This window comes from Centruroides sculpturatus, unplaced genomic scaffold (assembly GCF_000671375.1).
Source record: "Centruroides sculpturatus isolate CEXI.00-Female unplaced genomic scaffold, Cexi_2.0 scaffold383, whole genome shotgun sequence".
NCBI classification, from domain to species: domain Eukaryota; kingdom Metazoa; phylum Arthropoda; class Arachnida; order Scorpiones; family Buthidae; genus Centruroides; species Centruroides sculpturatus.
The window spans coordinates 494,984-513,356 of record NW_019384849.1 but is presented as its reverse complement, the minus strand read 5'-3'; the positions used below and the strand labels follow the sequence as shown (position 1 = coordinate 513,356).

Sequence of the window (18,373 nt, the reverse complement as noted above, 5' to 3'; positions counted from 1 at the left end):
TATCAAGTGCAAAATTAATGTTTGTATGCGCTCTAGTGTATTTGTGGGGTGGGTGTGTACAGGATAGCCGAAAAGTTAGTTAACCATTATAAAAATTAACTTGTAATTAACTAAACTACACTGTGTAACTAACTTTTGGGTCACCCTACATATAAAGTTGCATATGCACGCGAGTATTTTAAAATAATTTATTAATTTAAAGAAAGATATTCAGTCACAGAAAATAATCTGAGCCTTTCACACTCGAAAATGTATAAAAATGCAAATATTTACGATGTTTATTTCCTCCCTCATTTAAATTTATAAATTTAAACAGGGAAAATAAAAATGTGAAGATGATATTAATTTAGATGTATTTTCTATTTATTTATTTATAAAAAATTAATTGCGTAAATAAAAGATTTTTGTGTACTTTTAAACAACACTAATGGATTGAAAGCATTTAAGACTAAAAGCAAAGTTTTTTCTTTCCTCCTCCCTTTTGAAGAAAGAGCTGGAAATGGTGAAATTGTTGCCTTTGTTGCTGCTGTTCCTCGTGTATCCAATTGCACATACCACTTAACATATATTCTTCAGATAAAGCTTTAAGCGTTGGACAGACGAATGCATTAACTTCTTTGCTTTCTTTCTTTCTTTCTTCAGAAGAAAAACTTTCGAGAAGAATATCATTTTTGTAAAATTTTCAAAAGCTTTTGCTATTTTAATGTAATTTTAAAAACGATTTAAATAAATCAACAATAATAAGTGTCTGTCTCCGTAAGATTTCAAAAATGGCGATGCTGTACTTGAAAATTTCTTTAAAACTTACTTATAAAAATTTTATTAAGCAAAAATAACAACGGCTTAATTACTTAATTTTACAGTTAATAACGATTGAAAGGTTTATTAATTAATATTTTAAAGCTTTGTCCTGAAGGTATACAGTACTGAAGATCTTTCTGTTTAGTATCGACAGATGGCGCCATTGAGCATTAATGATACAAAAATTGTTCGCTGTCCCGACATATAATGTAATCCTCGATACTATTGTTAAGTAGGTGAAAAGGCCTAATTTATGCTATGACTTGCACAATAATATCAAAAATAAGTACGCAATTTCTTTTTAAATTATGTATAAACATCATGTCCCTAAAAGAAATATGCGATGAATTAAATTACAGTACTCCAAATAATGGAAAAAATTCTGAATTGGGAGGAATAATGAGAAGTGGAGAAAAGTCGCTTTTTTTTTAGAAATTATGATGGAAAATACCGCGAGATACTAGGCTAAAAATAGTACTTTGTCACTTTCATGTCCATTTTATTGATCTTTCTCCATTTTTATTATAGAATTTCATTTCCGTTATTCAACCGTAATCGTGATCAATGTTAGTTGAGTGAAGAAAATTCTTCCTCCTGCCATTATTTTAGCTTTTTCTTATGTTAAAATTATGCCAGCGACTTAGTCGTCTCCTCAGCTGCAAAGAAGTCGACGTTGCGTGAATTGCAATTTTTATCGTAATCCCTGCCAATTTCTATGCAGATGTATTTTTCTTAAGAAATCTGAGAATTTTCGAAATCTAAACAAAATTAATGTTGTAATGTGATGATTTTATTTTATTTAAATACCAAAGCAAACAAATACAGTATTTGAAATAATAGTAAAAGCTACGAACCGCCGAAAGTGCCGGATTGCGTTCAAATATTTTTAATTATTTAAATTTGGCTATTAAACTTATTAAGTGAAATAATTTGCTAAGTAAATCGAGTGTGTCGCCATCTATTGATAAGTAATCAATTTAAAGTTAATAAATAAAAATTAATAATTAAAATAACCAAAATTATTTTTAAAAACGTTAAAAAAATTCAAGTAAAATAATTTAAATATTCTTTTATTTGAATTTGTTAACGTTTTTAATACGAAGAAAACTGAATAAAATATTATTCTTTTCTTCCCATTTTTATTTATTTCGTAACTTTTCACGCCATTTGTTTTTAATATTTTAATAAGAAAAAGTTTCCACTTTCGATGTGTTTTTATAACGTCGATGCTGGTTGGTTAGAACCGTCACGTTTCATATTAATTAACAATTTAATGATTGATTACACGTAACGCTTTCTACTTCACCAATTCGTACAAATGAGCCTCGTGGAACCATTTATACGCTGACGTCAACAAAAGATTTAAAAGTTTATGCAAAACGTCGCGCAAATATTTATTTTAAAATTTTATACGTCATTTATTAAAGATAAATACCTGCAAACTCTTGCGTCAAATCGGGTTTCGTGTAGATGTATGCGGATCAAATAGTTAAAAACTTGCTCGAAAGTCTAAAATATTTGAAGAATAAAGTGAATTTAAGGTTAATTAATTAATTAAATGTCTTTAAATGCTGTTTTTAATTACTTTCGTTTAATTTTCTTCGAATGATGAGAGAGAAAGTTGTGAGGTGAGTGGAAATCGTACTATTTTCATTATATTCTTGTGAAATTAGCCTTTTCTTAAAAATAAAAAAAAAATTAAAATTTAAACTTTTTCTTGACTTTTTTTTACTTATTTTAACTTATTAATAAAATAATTTTTGCTGAAGAATCGCGTTTTATAACTTAAAGTAGCATGCGTACAGATAAACTTTCATCTATTTTACTCCCTTTTAGAGCGTTAATTAATAAAAATACTTTTTTAAATTTATATTTTATAAATTTTATGTATAAATTATAAAATGTGTGTACAATATACCTCGTTTTTATGTCCTAAATGGTTTGTAGAAAACCGGCGCTAAGCGAGTCTCATCGTAAATCGAACTCCGACTTTCCGTAAGTTTAATGTTAAAAATGGAAGTTCGATTCTTAGAAATTCTTTTTTAAATTTTTATAATAAAGTACCGAAATGGTTAACAATATATACTGTATAGTATTTTATGTGTAAAATTTTCTATTATAATCGTCACTAGTAAGATCAGGAAGTCGTAATGCGAGCAATCGTAAATGAAAAATCGTATATTGTATAATATTTATATGTAGGATCTTCAATTTACGACAGTTATTGTTAGCTTCTATATGATAACATATATATATATAAACAATATGCTGTAAATGTAGTGTATTGTTATGTTTTCTATATAAATGGTGGTTAATAGTTCAGTCGCTCTAAGACCAGTTTCTGATTATTATTTCGCAATTTGAAAATTAGGACTTAAAATTATTTTTACTAAAACTTTTAAAAAAGAGATTTTTTTAATATTTAAAACTAGTTTAGAGATTTTTGCTAAGTTACTTTAAGGTTAAAGATAAGAGAAGATGTAAAATCAAGATGTTGAAGATAAAAGATGTAAATCAAACTCTCCCCTATTTTTTTTTTTTTTTTTTTTAAAGAAGGTTTAATTTCATTTTCTTTAATAAAGAAAGTTAATTTATGAAATAAATCTCAATGTATTCTCGATTTAGTCAAGTAAATCATTCTTATAAGGTCTTAAATATTCGAGAATTAAGACATATATCAGACATACATATTGATAACAGCAAAATCATTAATAAACTGAAATTATCTTAATTTATTTTTAAGAATATCGAATTATTTTATAAGAAAAATATCATAACATATTTCCTACAAACTTGTTTTTCTCGCTAGATTTCCTCCCCCTCTAGAACTGCGCGAAATCTCTTTCGATTCTTAAGCGAATTCTTATGATAAATGAAGAGTGATATATTTAATTACTACTCCCTTACCTGAATTGATAAATGTAATATATTATACGTAAAATAATAATAAATGATCGCCGTTTATTACGTTACCTCCATTAAATTAAATCATACATATTTATAGACGCCATAGATCGACGTGGGTCGATTTTCTTGTCTGTATGTATGTATGTGTATATATTATTACGTATAAAAATACTGTGTTTTTTTGAAGCTTTCACGCCATAAATTTATAAATATTTTGATATATTCGTGTTTATAAATCTTTCAAAACGACACTCGAATCGTTCCAATTTGAATATAATATGTCACTACTCGTGTCGAGAATAAAGTAGGAGCCTGCAATTGTCACCGGTTCGTCCTGTTTCATGTTTCTAACCAACCTTTCTCTTTCTTTAGTCCACCTCCTTCCTGCTAACCACAAAAGTGGAACTTTTGTTTTCCTATTTTTCTTCCTACTTAGCTTCCCCCACAGCGGTTTCTACTGTTGCTGCTGCTGCTGCTGCTCCTCCTCCTCCTCCTGTTACGCTATTGCATTTTATTCTTAGAAATGATTAATTTGTTTGGATTATTTTACACGAAAAATAATTTTCTAAAATGTAGTTTCCAATTAAGGAACATATTTTTATAAAGAAACAGTTAGAATTACCATTGCAATATATGTCAATGGGTCAACACGTGTTCAGCCAACAGAAGCGTATGACCATTAAAGGTAACTCCCAGAAGATGTTCGAGAAAATAAAAAAGAATATTTTCAAGGTTGAACATCCAACAATGCGTAAAGAAATATAGGCTAAGCCCCCTTCTAAATCCAGGAAAAAATTTAAGAAAAAAATATCAAAGATACAGAAGCTTACATTTTAACATTTTTCAAAGCGCACTGCCCTTTCAAATTACGTGTTAAACAAGCATCTCTTAAGGATTTAATTGTGGATTTCCAAATTAAAATGGCTAATTAACGAAATTTCGCTTTGTTTTCTGTATAATTTAACCTTTTTTCTTGCATTGATTTATTAGAATTTTTACTAAAAACTCTTCATTTGGAAGAAAAATGATTCGGAAATCGAAAGAATAAATATAATCACCTTTAATTATCATTAATTATAATTAAGTTTATAAGCTGATTTATTCACTTCGTCATTATTTTCAACGAATCGGATCGCGTTTTATAAGGAAAAAAAGACGAATCTGAATGGTTTGTTCAGTTTTTATTCTAGCTTTTTTGTCAATTGAACACTTCTTTGTTATTCTAATTATATATATATATATGAACAGCTTGAAAAAAAAGAAAATATTTTAAAATAAACTTCCGTCTTAATTTAAATTTATTATGTCCAAATTTGTCATTTAGTAAAGGAGGTCACCGAACTCATCCTTTTATTGTTCTTCGTTCATTGGTTTCATTTTTTTTGCGTTGTTCTTAGCAATTTATTATCGTTATTATGTAATAGTCTCGATCACGTATATACGTTCGGATGCCTGACCTGCCAAGTACTGTACTATAACTGAAGTTAATTATTCAGGAAAAATAAAATAAATAAATAAAGATAAAAGAAAAATATTTACAATGCATGGTCGGTCATCCGGCGAGGGATTTTCTTGTTAAATAACAAAATAAACCCTCTCTCTTAAGTCTTCGTTATCAGATTTTCATCACTCGATTTTTCAGGATCACGGATTCTGAGAAGTTTTTTTAAAAAGCCTCTTTTGATCACGTGATTCTGTTAGCCATAAACCGTCGACAGTTTATGCTGTACTGTGGTCCGAAAGTCAGTTAACCGTGCTTTTGTATATTGTGAATGAGTGTTTGTTATAGAAAATTTGGTGAAAATATATTGTATCCGAATAAGGCAGCTTTTCAGTGGTTTACTGACTTTTCAACCATATCCAAATACATTAGATTCTGGATTATAACTCTCAACAGACATTTACTAAACCAAAATTATACGTAAGAACCAACAAAAATTGTTTACTGTATCGGATTTATCAGGAGAGTTCACTATGTTTACTATTTGTGGCGGTTATTTTTAGATATTTAACAGCGGTTACGGGTTTATAAATTACGTTTTCGTGGCTTTTTATGTTCGTTTCTCTCGTTTAAATTACGAATTATAATTATAAAAAGTATTTCAAACGTGACTAATGTCACTTGTTTTATTAATAAATAATTGTTAAGTTGTGTGGTGTATCTTGCGTCACGTTTTTGTTTTGTAACGAGAATATTTTGTAACAAAACAAGCTCCGAAATTGGATATTCTCTTCGCATGAAAAACGATCCGTAAATATAGAAAAATTGGAGAATAATAAGCAAAAGTTGTTGGTTTTTAATTTTTTTTAATACTTGTTTTTTTAGTAGGTCTAGGATCATATCGTTATATGGATGACTAAACATGACGTAAATGATATTTTTTAATGTTATGAAATCGTAGCGTAACCGATAATTTTATATGGAGAGACGGTGCATATGTTTTAATAGAAACGTATCGACATTCGAACGTGTAAAACAAATAAAGTAATTACAGAAATTCTAGTTTTCATAGACGAATTGTGTCCCTGAGAGACCAGTCTTACGTGCTCTATCCAGTTTAACCTTCTACAGGGTCGTATTGCTGATGATCGAGTTTGACCTACATTTAACTGGCTAACTGGTAACACAACCACGGGTTTAGTTAAATGCCAAAAAAGTAACGCATGCGCAAGTATGGTGTACGAAACAACCCACCTCACCGTTTCAACTTTGACCTTTTAAGTCAGATAGATTCGACACTACAAGATACAAGATTAATCCAATACATCCCACTTAATAATTATTATTCTGTCTTTTTATTGGAACAGTATGCAGGAAAAATCAGTTTGTTTTCGTTCCCCCCTCTGGATCGATATAACGAACTGTTTTAGATAACAACTAGAGTAAACACATCAAAAATAAATCTAGTTTCCTGAATAAGTAGTAATATGCTCGATGTATTCTAGATCGAAAGAACACGTGAAGGGTCTTTTTTTTTCGTTTCGATGATAAAGAAATTGATTATGTTAATGCCTTGGTAAAGCATATGTTTATGTACAGTGGTTACCCGTTTGGGTATTAATTGTTACTTAGTATAGCAACGTAGGTTTGCGAGTGCAAGGGTCGAATCTACAAGGACGTTGTGGTAAATAACTGGTTTCTATTATAATATGCTTGGACGAGTTTTGTCGTATCTATTTTTCGACTCGAATTTTTTAATTATCGCCCAAACTAAAATTGGGCTATATAGCAACGAAACGTGACGAAAAATTGCATTCGCATCATTAAAAAAACCCTTTGCTAGACTTGAAGCACTCGTCTTTATGCAAAATCTTCAGAATTTATGGATTTTTCTTCGAAGGAACGAAAATTAAATTTTGATATGGAATTGGTTGAAATCATGAAGGAGAAATTGATTTAACAGCGTGCAGAATTGAATAAATTAATCTTGAACTTCTCGAAATCAGTGTGAGTTGAAGACGTTTCGAAAAATGGTATCCTCATTAAGAATTTCCTTCTTGTAGACTCTGTTGGAAAAATGTTTTCTTCGTCGTTGGGTGTCCTGTTAACTAGATCAAGGAAGTTACCTGGATCCTTATTCGCATTCTTTTTTCCATCTTGATGGTTTTCTGAATGCAAAAGAACTTCAAGAATGTTTTCGTTAATTATTCCTATCCTGATATTAAAATGAAAATGTTTTTTCTTCCTTCGAAAAATCCTAGTTTCGAATTCGTTGAATTCATTCTGCCAAAGTTAACATTTACAGGAAGTATTGCAGATAGCCGCAGGTTGTATCGTTACTATTGGCTATTTTGTTTTCACGTGACAGTTTTGGTGTACCGACGTCACGGGTCTGTTCCTCCGACGGAGTTCAGTCCGACTCTCGGCTCCATTCGTTTCAGTTATGTGAGATGCAATGTTGCTATGGAAACTGATTGGTCGCACGTGACTCCTCACGATGTTATCTGGTTAAAGGATTATCGTCGATGTGGACCCCTGCGACACTCATCTTCGAAACGTACTCAACATTTAGACGAAGTTCAAAGGTCGGCAAAAGTCGGGCGATCGGAGCCATCCTCTTCCGAGTCTTCGCGCACCTGGAGGGATCTAGTAATTGGAGATAATGAAGGAATTCGATTATCACGTTCGACCAGAAGAACTCTGGATCGTGTGGCACTCTACCATCAAGATTTTCCGGAGCCGAGAGCATTCTCTCTAGAACGAGTCACATCCGACAAACCTAGAAGAGGAGGTAGAAAAAATCATCACACACCTCCTCGTGATTATGGAAGAAAAATCAGGTAGGAAAACTTCGAAACAATGTATCGTTTTCTAATTATTAAATCCATTTAAGGAGCGTAATGATATAGGAGAATGAATAGAGATGGCACCCCGTTGGGCAGGTTTATAAACTCAGTTAAAAAATATATACTAAAAATATGGCATCAGAAATACGATCGTAATTTATACTTATTAACAGAGGCAACCATAAAGAATAAATGAGTGATGCTAATGGTAGACATTATGTCAAATATCACCCAGAGAGTTGTGCCATCAATAAATTTGGTCAAGTTACTGATAAGGAGACTAGATAAGAGAAGGGGGAAGGAAATAGTTTTTAATTATTGATCTGTTTTTTTTTTCTCTTTATCCTGCAGTAAAATGATATTTTTTTTTTCTTTCCTCTCTTTCTCTCCCTCCTCGTTTCTGTCCTGTGACAATTGGTATCATTATAAATTGAGACCTAGAGCAGGTTTTTTTATTTTTATTCGAAACGAGAATAACTCGAAAAGTCAGCTTAAAGTTATGACTCATTGAGATCACGTAATGAAAAATAATAAAAATTCATTATTGTTGTTACATTTTAGTGTTATTTTAAATGATAAAACTGTTAATTTAATGCGTTTTTCGTATGCAGAATCCGTTACTTTTATGCATCTTGCACACGTCACTTGTTGCACTTCAGTGAAATTTCTGCGCTTCACTCGTATCTATTCCTGGAACGAAGTGTCAGCGTAGCTTATAATTTTGTAAATTCTCACGTTCGAACGAGTGACGGAAATTCGGGAAACTTGTTACTTTCGGTTATGGATTCGTGAACAAATATCCAGTTTTGTGGGGAGAAAATTTGGGATTTTTCTTCGTCACAACGATTCTTTTCGAAAAACCCGGAAGAGTAATTGAATTTATAGCAGGAAAAACCTTACTATTTCTGTTAAATGTTAAGGAAATTTAAAGCAAAAATTAAATAATTTTAAAGAATTTATTGAAGCAAACTTGTTAATTCCTAAAAAAACAAACTTTGTTTTTAGGAATTAACATTTTCCGTTTTTCCAAATGAATAATTATTATTATTCTTCGCCTGTTTAACATTCATTTAGCACTAATTTTTATAGATTTAATACTGAAATTTTAAATTTATAACGCGTTAATAAGCTGCAATAGTTTAGTTTCAGTAATTTTGCTCAAGGAAATTGAGGCATTTTTATTTCTAAATTTGATTTTTCTTTTTCCTCGCTTTTTCTACAGAATTGAACTCTTGTGACTTAATTTTTACACATTTTTGTCTTTTTTTTTTTCTTAAGATATTTTTCCTTTAGAAGGTTATTGATAAAGCATTTGAAGATAACGACATACTTATACAGTCTAAAGACTTCTTCGTGAAAATTTTAAACACTTCACAAGGAAAATTCTTATATTCAAATAAATAATTAACCTGTTAATGAAGATATCTGCACTCAAAATAGAAAGAATCATAAGAAGAAAAAAAAAAACGGTGTCGATTTGATTTCATTAAAACGGCCTGCTTGCTTCCACTTCTGTGTCGCCATTTCTGTTTAAATCTTAATTTATCATAAATTAATTTACGTTTTTTTTTATATTTTTGATCGATTGGATCCCTTTTTTTTATTTTCTAAAAGGTATTCACCCCTCTTTTTTTTCTATTTGTAAGAAAAATACCTTGTTGAAATAGACTCCATTTTCATAAATAATTCTCTTTCCTTATAATAAATTATCACTTTAACCCGCTGTTATCATCGGAGTCGATATTCTTATCAGAACTAAAAACTCGTTAATAAAACTGAAAACCAGTTAACAAGTTGTTTAGCCTACTAGCCTACTTTCTGTCTTGGATAATGGAAGGGTCAATGTTAATCCCGTGTGAGAGAGGGAGAGGATGTGGTTTAAATAAACAGTTTTGGTTAAATTCTGAGTTTTTTTTCTTGCGTACATTTAATTACAGTTTTCCTGTTTTGTGGGAAAATTTTATATTTTAATGAATTAATTTGAGGTAGGAAAGTTGGGAATTTAAACGAGGGTCGAGTGACGTTTGAGGTAGAAAATCAACATTTTTAAACAGTTTTTATTCCTGATTTTCTTGATTTTTAGTTTTATAACTGTAATTTTAAGCTAAAATAAACAATATTTAATAAATTGAGCTGCTTTTATTCTTACATATAACATTTTTCTGTTATATTTTACTTGTTTTTTTTTTTTTTAAGTTACGATCATAATTTCCGAATTATTTAATTATGTAAAAGTTTTAGAATTTTTAAAAAATTAATTTAAACTGTAAAATAATAATAATAATTTACTATTTTTAAGCAGTTTTAATTAATTAAATATAATGCGCAAAATAGCCGGGAGATGGCAGCTCGCGAGAAATTTTTTATATAACATGTTGCCAAGAAAATCTCCGACTGACCTATTTATTGTTTGTTTCGTATTTCTGGTTATTTTTATTTATTTATTTTACTTTAAAAAGATAAAACAGTATTTTAAATTCAAAATTTGTTTAACTTTTTTTTTATTAACGCGTTTTATTATAGTTAGAGACTGGAGAGGAAAATTCCTATAAAATATTCCTATAAATTCCAAATTCCTATAAAATATTTATTTTTTAATTTTTAAGAATGATTTGCATACTTAATAAAGAGTTTTATGTTTAAATTCATATATAAATAAATAATTTCCTGAAGATATAGTATTTTTATATTTTTTTTTCCGTGAGCTTGCACCTATTTGCGTGTCCTCAAAACTTAAATTTTTCAAAAGAGAATTATAATTATTATTATTATTATAAATGATATTGCACAATATAAATTATTTAAAATATGCTTTAGTGTTCTTTTATATAAATTTAGCTAAATCATTATTTTTTATTACTGCATTATTCATTAATGTACTGTACGTACGTGTTTCTATTATGTACAGGATCATTTTTATATAGCTTTATTAAGGCTCAGGAGTTAATAAATAAATTTAAATAGATTTTTTGGAAAGATTTTAAAATATATAATTTAATTTTGAAAGAGTGAAAAGTTAAAATTATCTTGAATAACTTTAATTAAGATAGAAAAGTGTATCCTCGCTTTACGACCGTTTGCTTTATAACCTCCACTTTTATGTCTAATATGAATTTACTATTATAATTTATGAATAGCCTTATGTTTTGATGATTATTTCAATGTTGTGTTCTATAACTGAATGTTTATTTTTAAGAATATAATTCAATTTACTACATTTATTATATAGACAATTATGACTCGCTTAACGACGTGTTTTCCAAGAACCGATTAGGTCATACAATCGGGTGTCTATATAACTGTTTTCAATAGATAAAACTGTCAGAAAATTGAATAATTTTGTGGGAATTTCCATACGTAATTTAATATTATTGTGTCCAGAAAACAATACAGTTGCGACACACTTAAATCAGTAACGTCATTGTCACTTTTCTAATTCATCATTTAAAAAAACAATTCACGTTGGCAACCGTTCCATATTTTGACATGGTTAGCGCTCAATGCACCGGCAGAGATTTGACTGTAAATTGGAACTGGGGTCACTGACACTCTCTTCGTCACTTCCTGTAAAATGCGACTAAAAATATACGTGTATATAGGCTCGAGTTATTGAGATGAGGCGCGAACCTGTTCCTCAAAGGATAATCTAAGTAACTGCAATCGTGTGGTGTGACCGAGTTTTGTGTCATTCAAAAAATTAATTTTATAAACCACTCTCAAACAATTTTCACAATTAATACTTCCTCTGATATTTAATTGTAGGTGTTTTAATTCTTGTTCCTCCTTCCATGATTCTACCCTTTCAAAATCAAGTGCTTCGGTATCAATGATGCTTTTTGTGTAGGGGAAAAACTTTTTCACACGTTAATTTGGGCAACTGTACCCTTTCTCTGCCCTCATTATTTTTTTACATCTTTATATCCTTTGCGAAAAGGGTTACATCAGCGCACTTGCATTATTTTATCGTGTATAACTGGTATACATCTACACTTAATTCTCCATTTTTGTTTTGCAACCGAACGTGAGATTTCTGAATATGTTTATATCGGTCAGCATATTTACTAAAAGCAGACCTATCTATATATAGTGAAAGTGATAGTTGCACTTTTCACTCTCTCTGTCTGGCTACGCCCAGTCGGATTGCATTGCAGTACGTGCAATCATTGTTTTTTCTGTGCAGCAAAGTAATAAATAATTGTCTTTTATGACTCGTCTTAAAAGGGTATTTATGAGAAACTAGGTCAATATTCGAATATTTCAAAAGTTAAATTTTTCAAATATATTCAGTAATATAATTTATTGAGATCATTTCTTCGATAATGTGACCTCTTTTTTTATACTTTAAACCCGTTGATTTGTAACAATGTCTTTAATTATTAAATTCGGAGAGCTAAGTATTAGAATAATTTTTTCACAGATTTTTCGGAGTATTATTTATTAAAAACAAAAATTACAAGGTTTACATTGATTATATGACGTCAATGAAGATGAGATCTTCGTAATTAACGTCACTTTCATTGAAAATACTTTAAAAAAACATGGAGTTCAATTGATTTTTTGTAAAAGTAATCATAAAATTATTTTAAGTTATGAACTTACAATAAGATCCAAAATGATCAGTTCCAAGAATGATGTAAGGTAACCTTTCGATCGTAACAGCAGCAAGAATCTGGGGCTCGAGACTCAATGGTTAAAAATACACCGAATCTTAAGCCCAAGATTTCAAATTATTTATTGCATTAAATCTCTCGATAAGATATTCGTATCCATTTCTGAGGGTGTTCGCATTTCTTCAATTCTATTTGTACCAAGAATACTTGGATTTAAATAACGAGGCGAAATAAAATGCTACGGAATGTGATTACGTGCTCTGGTGTTACAGTAATCTATAATGACGTGAGTGTTAATTTTTCTTCCAGTTTTCAATCACTTAATGAGAACGAAATGATTAACACAAATAGTATCAAAAATAAATTCATTTTATAGCATATATTTACTTTTATACTTGATATACTTGTTCCATTTTAATCAGCTACAAGTAGGTTAAGTAGCTGTCTGAATTATTAATTTTTTAAAATTATTTCTTAATATTATAAGTAATAATTAATATTTATTGCTTATATAAATATTGGTAAGGTATAAGGAAAATATAAACTATCGACCGATAAAATTAATTTTTCATAAAGTGATCTACTTAGTCACTCCAGTTAATCAAAAATTTCTATCTTCATAGTCATTTTTAATGTATAAAATTGAATGGGTAAATTTTTTTGTCGCTTATCAGGATATTAATATATAGAATTATTCATAAAGTGTTTCTGATATATATGAGGTAAGTTAATTCATTATCATAGCAATCTCTTGTGATGATCGTGGATAGAGCTTGATAATCTCGTGATTATAATCATTATAATGATTGTAATCATCAGATTAGCAGTACACACGGGTCATTTATGATTGTCTTCAACAAATTTTATTATGGATAAGGTCGGTCGTGTAATTTAATTAAACTTTATTAAATGAACTGTTGCTACAAAATCTCACTTCATAACCTCTTATTCTCGCTTAAATTCTGATTTTGTTTTAAAATTCCGCGTAATTAAACACATAAATATTAATTTTCACGATGATTTTTATTACGATTCTTGCTGGAAATTTGATTCTCTCGCTCTGCGTGACGCATTTAGTTTAAACAGAGAGATTTAAATTCGACTAAAATTAATTATAAATTTTAAATTAAATTCGAAGTATAAACAAACAATAAATTAATCCAACCTTCCTGAAATGATTATCTTTTTAAAATAAACAGAATTTTGTATTTGTTTATGAAATAAAATCATTTTCGATACCACGTGTCCATCCTCTGACGTCGCGTCACGTGGCCCCAGGCACGCGTCGTCATATTCTAGTCGTGTCGACTACGAGAAGTCTGTCATTAGCCTGATCTCTTTAGTAAGAGTGCCGGTTTACTATCCTGCGTAGTGTTTTTTTTAATAACATATTTCGGCCAAAGACACAATGCCCAATTTCCAAAAGTTTCGAAATAAGGTAAGCGAAACGAGTCAAAGTCCTTAGTTTTCTTCTTTTTTATGCATGAGGGAAGAAGATCCAGGTCCTTTGCTTTCCTGTTGCGACTGTTCCCTTCTATTCGATACTTGTAGATATAAATATCTCCCCCTCTCCTGTTATTTTGGTGAATTACGCAATGGAAGTTGAGAATCTTTTAAGAGGTTAATGGTAAAACTCCTAAAGGTTCCTCACTTTCTACAGCATCGGGTTGCTACAAAGGTAAGTTTCACATCCATTTTAAAAGGAGTAATTCCGTTATGTAAATCTTTACTCAATCGAATTATTTCAATCGCCGTTTTATGTAACTTCTGCTTTGAAATTTACAAAATTTCCGTGACTTTTTTAGTCGAATTTTTTTACAGTTAAGCGTATGGAAATCATTTGAGATTTCAAGATGTTTCTTTTTAAAAAATTGTCCTTGAATGTCATTTTCGAACCGTTTCAGCGACAGATGGCGTGATGTTGACTGCATCGAACGAGTATTTTAGCAAACGCATTGATTCGTCCTTGGAGGAATCGGTCGTGTGTTTCATCTCGAAAAATTCCTTTTAATAAAATGGATTTTTAACTATTTTCGATTATTTCCGGGTGTGTTTCCACATTTTGATCAATTATCAGCGACCACACCTTTTGATCTCTTCATTATCTAAGTTTTATGTTCCTCATACGCCGTAAGTGTGTGTGCGCGCCTGTCTGTCCTCTTGAAGATTTGCAAATGGTAATTTTAAGAATAATTGTTTCGTACGTAAATTGATAATTCTATATTTTGTGTTAATTGAGGACTTTCCTTAATCCCTTCCGAACAATGTTGCAATGAAATTTGGAAATAAATCGGAATTTCGCCAAGGTTTCGGAAATTTGGTTGCGCGTTGCTATGTAATTAATCGTATGGTGGTATTTAGATTTTATTATCTTCTATTGCTAGAAAGTAAAGAAATGGAACCAGTTTATAAAATGGTAAAAAAAATAATGGATGTTACTCGTTTTCTGTTGAAATTTCTACTACTACATTTTAATTTTATTCAAAACAATGCGATATTGCTTAATACATCTTAAGATTTTAGGATTTTTTTTAATTACAAAATGGTGCATTAATTTTGTATACGAGAAACACTTTGCTATCCACTAGGATTTTGTTTTCTAGATTTTTGTTCTGTCCAGTATTTTGTTTTTAGATATTATCCTGTCCATGGTTTTGCTTGCTAGTTTTTGCCGTGTTTCCAGGATTTTACTAGTTAGAATTCAAGAATAAATTTATGACACGAGGAAAAGCACGGCCATTTCAATATTTCCTTTTTGAAATATCGATTATTAGTAATTCTCAGTGACCTATTTGGCGTTTCTAAGCTATAGTGATGGTAAGTCTAAGCTGATTTAAATTAGAATGCTCGCAATAAATAACATTATTTTTATTATTTTAATGTTATGTTTAAACGATAATTTAATGATTGATTATGAATAATTGTTTCCATAGAAGCATGCACAGTATTTAGTTTTTAGATATTTCATCGCGTTATATGTTAATAAATTATGTCTATTGAACTAATTCTTTTCATTCTTCATAATTGTTTATTGTTGTTATGAAAATTTTTACTCGATTGGCATAAATTCCATAAACTGGGTCCAAGAAAAAAACTATCAGTAACTGAAAATGTATGTATTTTAATTGCAAGTTTCGAGTCTAGAATTACACCAACTTTCATGATTTGCGTGTAATATGAGAAAACAAATCTCTTCTATCGATCCATATTTTTAATCAGAAAGTGTATTTTTGGAATTTTAATAAATTCTTTCATGATTTACATAAAAAATAATTAAATTTATTCACGATTTAAAGTCAAATCTGTATTTCTACTTACGAAATTTTTGGTAATTAAAACATCCTCGTTAATGTATAAGACAATAAAATAACAGTTTTACTTGGACTTCTCTTAAATTATTCTTCTACCGAACGAAAACAAATTCTACAGAATTTCTTGTAGCTAAATTGAATTTAAAATAGTGGCTCAAAAATCAGTTAACCGAGATATGAAAAGGCGAGTTAATTCAGTTAACTGACTTTTGTCCACTCCTATATATACAATGTTTTTTTTTTAATTTTTTAAATTAAAATATAGAAAATTCTGCTTAATGTCATAAAATTATTTAAATTTTTTAATTATTGTATACGTTTAAAAATAAATTTAAAACTGATAAAAAATGATTTGCGATTAAATAAATTTAAGATATAAGTTACATTTATCTCTATAATAATGCAATAAAAAATATTTGATGTTATATTTAAATATATTTATCAGAAGTTGTGTTTATATATTAATATATATAATAATTATTCAAGAACCATTTTTATATTCAGGAAGTATGTATTGCAATTAGGTTAGAGCTTACTTTTTATGTAGTAGGCCTAATTGTTTACGAAACATTATATAGAAAACGAAGCAGTAGAATTACGCAAAAAAGTAAAAAAAAAAGTCTTCTGAAGTCTCTAGAACATAGTAATAATATGGAAAAAAATTTGTAATTTAGTGACGTTGTTTCCGGTTGGGGGAAAAAACAGAAAATTAGTTCCAAATAGAATATTTTACTGATATTTTTAAAATAAATACAGTTTTCAATTCTATGCTACACGTTAGACAATTTCTTTTCCTGTCTGTTAATGCACCAATTAGGTAAGAATAATTTGATGCTTGCTCCTATGCAAGTCTTTGTTGTGTTTTACACAGTCACATCTCCTCTTAAGTGTATTTATAGTTAATCTCCTTAAAATCTTCAAAAAATATTTTATTATTTCTTCACTCTTTTGAATAACGCTCTAATTATTGCATCATACCAATTTTTTTTCAATTATAAAAGATTTTTATCTAATTATAAAGGCATTATTTTGAGAAAAATTGCTTCGTCTTTTTTCCTTCTCTCCATTATAGTTTTCGTAAGAAAATAATACTTAGAAAATATTTAATATTTCATATTATAAATTAAAATAAGTAAAATCTTCCTTTAGCAGTTTGTTTTAGGGATTTAAATTTATTTATTTAATAAGAATTAGACATTTTTTAATCATATTAATAATTAAACAATTGTTTAGATATTGATATGATTGAAAAAGATAGTGGCCACAGTCCTTACTTATGAGATCATGTCATGGATTTCCAAGTTAGAGAATATCTAGAAGAAGAAAAAGCAGATGGATCTGATGTAGTGTGGCCTCCTCAACGTCCAGACTTAATGACAGTTCGCTTTGGGGCATTGTGAAAGAGAATTTCTAAATTCCGCCCTTATAACAATTGAAGATGTTTATAAAAAATGCTATTAGCAACTGTATTAATGACTTCCAATCGTCAACATGGATGATGTGTCTAGAAGACGGGGGGAATTATAATTTGCGGAGAGAATAGAGGCTTATGCAGGTGACTTCTAACTAGGAAGTGTGTAGAATGTGGCTACTCTGTAGGATACTTTGATGTATATTAATTGTATTAATACACATCAAAGTATCCTAAATGATTTATGTAGTTTTAATATGATGAATTTATGTATTAAAATCTTTTAATTAATTAATGGAAATTAAATTTAAGCAGGATCTAAGAATATTTTCACTCTGCATTTAATCTGTAAAATTTAAGAACTTTGCGTAATTTTACGTAATGAGTTGAATTGCTAATGCTGTAAATTAATTCAAGTTCGTGTTTGGTTTATTATAACGTCATAATCGATCCAATAAATTAAATTTTATTTAAATTATATTCGTTTCGTCATCTTTGAATATTAAATTACAAGGTTTTCAAGGTTTATTGCTTTTATTTTTATCACTTAAGAGAAAGCTGTTAGTATTTTTAAGTAAACGTGCGCTGAGCGTATACAGACAATTCCCCAACAAAAATGCGATTTTAATAAGATGAAAATCTTTTCCTGCAGCCAAACAGGTATTCGTTGTTTTCCTTGTTATGTTCCCCCTTCTACCTTGATAGTCGACCTTGACTTGAAGGAAAGTTTCTCCCCTGACGTCACGAGATTGATGTTTTGATTACCTTTTAAGCAATAGTTTTTTTCATGATAATTTTAAATCGATTTAACTTAATTTAAAACTCTCAAAGTTAGTTTTTTAATGGTACAGTACGTAAATAGTTTAGTTCCGTTAAATATATGCTGACCTTGTCCTAAAATGAAGTTAGGCGACTAAACGAAATCAAGTTCGTAACCTGTAAGGGAACTTCCTTAGAAGTGGAGGGGGAAAGCAGAATATAATTTTTTCTATCCGATGTTACTTAATACACGGAGATATTTGATAACAATCGCTCTTCTCCGAAAT

General features: G+C 29.5%; 1 protein-coding gene across 9 annotated transcripts in view; it reads left to right on the top strand.

Moving 5' to 3' along the window:
* The window catches only part of LOC111630435 (IQ motif and SEC7 domain-containing protein 1-like), a 130,312-nt gene that overhangs the window by 54,141 nt on the left and 57,798 nt on the right, over positions 1-18,373 (top strand). For 2 of the 9 annotated variants that reach the window (XR_002757524.1, XM_023374529.1), the window contains exon 1: positions 6,123-7,989. The exons of 3 other annotated variants lie outside the window; for them this stretch is intronic. Coding sequence is in view for 3 of the 6 variants with exons in the window: in XM_023374529.1 (XP_023230297.1) it covers positions 7,322-7,989 (668 nt within the window). In the remaining 3 variants the exon portion in view is untranslated. Of the gene's footprint in view, positions 1-6,122; positions 7,990-12,868; positions 12,892-13,324; positions 14,044-14,086; positions 14,783-18,373 lie in introns of those variants that run through there. 4 more of the 9 variants (XM_023374528.1, XM_023374534.1, XM_023374537.1 and 1 more) reach the window with 4 other exon arrangements.